The 6,777-nt window shown below is 24.3% G+C and overlaps 1 protein-coding gene across 1 annotated transcript; it reads right to left on the bottom strand.

Annotated features, from left to right (window-relative positions):
* Positions 1-1,178: 1,178 nt before the first annotated feature.
* On the bottom strand, positions 1,179-2,640 carry LOC138868578 (uncharacterized). The gene is made up of 2 exons (XM_070146136.1): positions 2,577-2,640; positions 1,179-1,729 (listed from the first exon to the last, which is right to left on the bottom strand). The coding sequence occupies exons 1-2, from the start codon at positions 2,638-2,640 to the stop codon at positions 1,179-1,181; spliced, it is 615 nt and encodes a 204-aa protein (XP_070002237.1).
* Between the last annotated feature and the right edge of the window lie 4,137 nt (positions 2,641-6,777).

Here is a 6,777-nt window from a genome sequence, read left to right as displayed (position 1 = left end):
AGGAGAGTAGTATGCATTGTGGTTAAGCCAAGTGGCAAGCTAAAATGAAGTCACTTGGCAATTTTAGGACAACATTAATAATTAGAAATTATATATAGAAACATAATTAATGGAGGTAGTTTAATGAATCTTATACATAATCTAAATAGATCAAGACAAATCTAATATATATATTGATCCACTCATAGATTTTCTTCTATGTTAGCTAGAAATATGGAGGTGAAAAATTAATTAAAAACTATAATAGAAAAAAAATATATACAAAGACGTAAATTGAGATAACCTATGACTATTTATACTTTGGAGTAAGTTAAAATATAAAATAAAACTAAAAATTACTTAAGATATTAAAGATTTATTGAGTTTAAAAACTAAATAAATTCAAGCAGCAAAATAAGATCTTACATAAAGTATACAAATTAATTATAAGGTAAGAGAAAAATTAAATAATCAGCAAAAGATATTTTAATATCAAGAAAAATAAATTCATATTAATATTGATAAATAGTGCAAACGAATATTTTATACGTAAAACTTTACTACAACATTTAGATATAATGTGTTCAAACAATTAAGAAAATATTTTTCTATGATTAATATTTGAATTAAGTTTAGTTAGTTTAAGTTTGAAAGCATACCATAGTTTTTTGAAAATATGGTCCAATTAAGAAAATATAATGATAAAAATTATTTGAATTTGAGATGAGAAAGTATTTTAATTTTTATCTATATTATATTAGAATGAGTGTGGTAAAATAGATATTAAATTCAAACAGGCTAATAAAAATTCACATGACAATGTAATAATATTAGGTATTGAATAATATAAAATCAATAATAAAGAATAAATAGAAAAAAAAATTAAGATTTTTTATCATAGGAAAAAGTGTAAAACTTATTTAAATTTGAGATGAGAAAGTTTTTTATATTATGATAAAAAAAAGTCATAATATAAGCAGTGGCGGATCTAGGATTTTAAGGTTATGAGTGCTCACTTCCTTTAATATAAAGGTGCTATCAATCGCATAGTATAAGTGCACAATTATTCGAATGCAAGAGTAAAAGACTTAATATGAAAACTACTAATAATATTTTCATTACCAACAAATACTTTTAGTCACAAGTCATAATGAACTACTAATAGTATTATCATTACCAAAAGGACTTCTAGTCACAATTCACAACTGTGATCGACGACTTTTCATATGTTGAAAATAATGAATAATGGCATCATTGCTCATAGTTGAGAATATCTTACGCTCTACATAGCAAACTAAACAACTGTTTAAAAATTCATCACCTATGCTATTACGAAGCTCATTTTTTATATAGTTCATGGATGAGAAAGCACGTTCCACAGAAGCGGTAGCAACAGGAAGAATGGGAGTCAACTTGATAAGTAAATACACCAGTGGCCAAGTTTGATGCAGGTCTGACTTAACCAATACTTTAGAAAGGTCACTAATTCCCTTCATGTTGAAGAACCTCTTGTCATGACCACGAGCATAAACTACAAAACTATCAAGCTGGAAACTAAGATCCCGGAGCTTGTTGCTATCAAACTCATTGGGATAATATTCAGCCAACTTCATTATCCTGTTCTTATCAAAATTACCAAATGAATTAAGTGGATTTAAACTAGCCATACCGAGAAGTAAGTCGGTACTCACGGCATCAAAACGACTTCTAAGCTCTTGAAGATGCAAATCAATAACACCATGAAGAATTCCTACAAACAAGATTTAGTTCAACTTAATTTCATCCGAAATTTACTACACATAATTTAATTAATTTCTATCGGAAAAACCATGTCCCTCAATCAACAACACAAACAACACGGCAATAACGACATACTATTTAATTTTTCGAAAGAAAAGATGAAAACTTACAAATTTCTGAAGCAATGAGTTGATGAGCACAATTTCATCAATCGCACAATCCACCAATATTACTAACCTACATATATTCTCAAAATTAAGTTTTGGAATCAAGCAAGTTGGTAAGAAAGATAATATTTTTCATTGAATCTGCTTTCAAAGAATAAGCGATAAGCATGAAAAAAATTCAAAATCCTTCTAAGAATATTTTTAATTTCTTACTTTAATAAAAATACCAAATCTTATTACCTTGTGCTATGTTCTGATAATCTGATTTTGAGATTGTTGTGAATGACCGGAGAGTTTGTTCTTCGTTTCGTCTACTTTGTTCTTCGTTTTTCCCTTCTCTATGTTCCTAATGAGCAAAAATTCAAGAAGGGTTTAATTTTAAACTTTTCTGTAAGACTGTAAAGATGGCCTTTCTTATACTTAAATCTAATTGATTATTAATATAATAAAGCCTAAAGGTGAAAGGAAGTAGAAAAAGGAAAAAATAAAAACTAAAAAAGGAAAATTTAGTTCAAAAGCAGAGAAAGGTTAAAAACTAAAAAGATAGGAAAACGTAAAGGGAATACTAAAAGTTAAACTAAAACGTAATCTGACAACCTAAAGGGAATAGGAAAAGTTAAAAAAATTTCCATAAAAGACAAAAAGCTGACATTCAAAAATATAAAGGCAGTACTATGACAGGAATCAAACCTGGGTCTTTGCTTTCAGAAAAGGTTTTAACTCCCACTTCAGAACCACAACACCCATCAGTCATTTTGTTTATTGGGTGCTCACTAAAATGTTATATCCTATTTCTTATATTTTTATTATAGCTATACCTAGTTTACATCAAGGTTAATGGGTGCTTGAGCACCTAAAACTAGCATGTAAATCCGCCCCTGAATATAAGGCCACATAACTCAAGTCTAATAGTAAAATAAAAAACTAAAAATATTGAACAATAAAAATAAATTAGAGATAATGTAAGGACATTTATTAATCATAAGTTTAGAAAATAAAATAAAGTAAATATACAATACTTAAAAATATTATTAAATTTTAAATAATTTAAACTTTTCGAGTAATATTTTTGAAACAAAATAAATATTTATTTTATAATTAAAAAATTATATATTTATCTTATATTATTAAAGAAAAATAGTTGAGAATGATATTAAATAAAGTTACGAGTTAATTAAAAGCCACATAAAACATAATAAGACTATATATTAGATTAAAAAATAGGAAAATTATGTTAACTTATTAGAAATTTACTATTAGAAATGAAAAGAAAAGACTATTTGAATTTAAGATTAGAAAGTTCTTAAAACTATGATGTGAATGCTCGAATTATAAATAATACCATGAAAAAGTCTTATTTATGAAAATAAAATAATAATAAAAATAAATTCTAAATTATTAAATAAATTTCTAATATAGGTAATTTTACAAAAATTAAATTTGTATCTTCAAACTAAAAAAGAAAAAAAAATTATGTAAAGAAGTAAAATAACAGTGAAAATATTACTACAACATTTAGATATAATATGTTCAAACAATTAAGAAAATATTTTTCTGTGATTAATATCTCAATCGAGTGCAGTTAGTTTGAATGCATAGCATAATTATTTAAAAATGCGGTCCAATTTAGAAAATAAAATGATAAGAATTATTTGAGTTTGAGATGCGATTTCTTTTTTTTTTTGAAAATATTATGTAAAGAATTAAAATGATAATAAAAATATTATTACAATATTTAGAAATAATGTGATCAAAATATTAAGAATTTTTTTCTATGATTAAATAAATTTTTAAAAATACAAATAAATTTCTAATATTGGTAATTTTAATAATGAAAATTAAAAATTAAATTTTATCTTATAGCTAAAAAAGAACAAAAATTTAACTGCATCTAATACAAAATTAATTATAAGAGAACTCAATACATTTGGAACATGATAATCAAATCACTTATGTATTAATATTTTAGACTTATGATTAATATCTGAATCGAGTTCAATTAGTTTGAGTTTGAATGCATAGCATAATTTTTTGAAAATGTGGTCCAGTTTAGAAAATAAAATGATAAGAATTATTTGAGTTTGAGATGAAAGTTTTTCTTAAAAAAAAATATTACGTAAAGAATTAAAATTATAGTAAAAATATTATTACAATATTTAGAAATAATGTGTTCATAAAATTAAGAATTTTTTTATATAATTAAATAATTTTAAAAATACAAAATAAATTTCTAATATTGGTAATCTTAATAATAAAAATTGAAATTAAAATTAAATTTTATCTTATAGCTAAAAAGGAAAGAAAATTTAACTGCATCTAATGCAAAATTAATTATAAGAGACATCAATACATTTGGAACATGATAATCAAATAACTTATGTATTAATATTTTAGACTAATTAAAAGTTACAATTTAAACAAAATATGACACTATTTTGGTTATAGGTAAAATATTAATATAAAACTAATTAACATTTATAGTAGGAAAGAGAATGTATATTAAAAAGAAAATAGAGGTAGTGTGAGGATACTTATACTTTAAATTAATTTTAATATAGACAAAATAAAATAATTAATTATATTTAAAAATATTACCGACAAATTTAAATGATTAAAATATTATGAATAAGACATTTATTTTTATCACCTACTATTAAAAGGATAATAAGCAAGACATTAATTTAATTATAAGCTAACAAAAAATTATATGATGGTATAATAATATGAAATATTAAATAATACAATAACTATAAGAAAAGAACAAAAAAAAGAATTTATGTAAAAATGATGTGATGAATAAGACATATTTGACTTCCTGATAAAAATACAATGATTGTAATAATTTTATTAAAATAATATGATCTAATGTGCTCGAACAAGACAAATTACAATATGACATGTTTAGATTCTTTAATATCGACAACGGAACGAAATGCAAGTACTAAAATTAAGGGGTTAGGTTGCTACAAATATATGTTAAAAAGATTGGTTGTCTACAACGAGATTTGATAAATAATTTCATATCCTGCTTCATAATTAAATTCTCATATTATATAATTTTTATCTGAGATATATATATTTTAAGGTTATTTGTACATGATTCAAACAACATACATTGTAATTTGAAATGATTTGTCCGCGCATCGCGCGTGTACTAATACTAGTATTTTTAAAGGGCAAAAAATCGAACGACAATTCGCTAAGGGCCTTCGTGCTTTTAATATAGTATAGATATAAACGGGCTTAGACGTTATTTTAACGTTTTTACACTTTTTTGAGGTTAGAGTAAAAGTATATGCCGAACGAATTTACAATAAACAAATGCAATTAACCAATTTGACTATGTTATTGGTTAATATCACTAAGTTCATATCTCAATTAATCTTTTCATCTCCTTCCCCTGTTATCATAATTTAATTGTAAATATTATTATATCGACATATCGTAATTTATTTAACGGCTCTTTCAATTATAATTAATTAATTTCTTCCTAGACTATCAAGAAGAAATTCAAACTTAGCACTTAATCGTCTTTACTGTAATTTGAACCAAACTTGTTCATTCGAGGACCCCACACAAGTTATTAATTTTGGCAGCTATTCATTTAAACATTTATAGGTTACCTATTAAAGTCTGTTGTCAATTATATAGCACGCATTGACTTCACACTTATTTGATGTTTCTTTAAATCTAAATCATTGGGCCGAAAAACATCTTTTTGAGTTTACAAAGTAACATGTAAATTTTCAGATTCAATGAATAGACATTAAAAAAATATTAATTTGTACGTAAAAGAGTAATCAAATTGACTTGTAAACTTATACGATTTAACGATTCCATTCTCTAATACTTCTATAATATCAATTGATATATCTTACTTTCCTTTTTAACCGGTTTTTAAAAATAAAATCTTTTCATACATTATTATCTATTTCAAAAAGGTTGTATTAGTTTGACTTGAAACAAACTTTAATAAAGAATGTAAGATTTTTAAGATATGTGATATTAAATAAGCTATAGTATTTGCGTGGCTTTAGAATTTTTTAAATTTGTGATATGTTTTAAATATGTCACAATATTTGTGTGACTTTAAATATTTTCTGTTAAGGAAATATTGAAAAGTATCAATCCTTTTTAAGCAGATTTTTGAAACAGAGAAAATAATAATTTTAATTTTACTATTTTCTATTTTGTCCCTAGTGAGACTTTTTTATAAAAATTACTACATGTTATGTTTAAATCAAGAGCATTCAATTCAAATCTTCTACTCCCTCCGTTTCATATTAAATGAGGTACTTTGCTTTTTAGTCTGTTCCAAAATAAATGACACATTTCTAAATTTGGAAATAATTAAACTTTAAACTCTTTTATTTTATCTATTTACCCTTAATGGAAAACTTTTATATCCACACAAATGTCATGGCCCCACAAACTTTTTACCCCTTAAGCTTTTAAGACCACAAGTTCCTAAAGTTTTCTTCTTTTTTCTTAAACTCCGTGTCGAGTCAAACTATCTCATTTAATATGAAACAGAGGGTGTAATAATGTCAAAAATTCATGTCCGGTCAAGCAAAACACATGGGTGTTTGGACATAATAATTGTAAAATTCTGAAAAAAGTTAAAAAAATTTCAAGTGAAAATGATATTTGAAAATTAGAGTTGTATTTGGATATGAATATAATTTTGGGTTGTTTTTGAATTTTTGTGAGTGATCTGAGTGAAAATTTTTAAAAACAGTTTTTTGAAAAAATTTCAAAATTCATCTCCAGTAAAAATTAGAAAATTTTCTGGCCAAATACTGATTTCGAAAAAAGCAAAAATTAAAATATATTCTCTCTGTCGAAATAAGTGAAATCGTATTAGAAAAATTGGGAACAAAAACGATAAATC

The sequence above is a fragment of the Nicotiana sylvestris genome, chromosome 5 (assembly GCF_000393655.2).
Source record: "Nicotiana sylvestris chromosome 5, ASM39365v2, whole genome shotgun sequence".
Taxonomy (NCBI): domain Eukaryota; kingdom Viridiplantae; phylum Streptophyta; class Magnoliopsida; order Solanales; family Solanaceae; genus Nicotiana; species Nicotiana sylvestris.
This window is presented reverse-complemented; position numbering and strand designations above follow the sequence as displayed.

Bases quoted from the DNA above. Each gene is read 5' to 3' on its own strand.
- LOC138868578 (XM_070146136.1), bottom strand. From the start codon at position 2,640: ATGACTGATGGGTGTTGTGGTTCTGAAGTGGGAGTTAAAACCTTTTCT. The intron at 1,730-2,576 runs GTTTGATTCCTG...TCTTGTTTGTAG, and splicing joins TTCTGAAAGCAAAGACCCAG to GAATTCTTCATGGTGTTATT.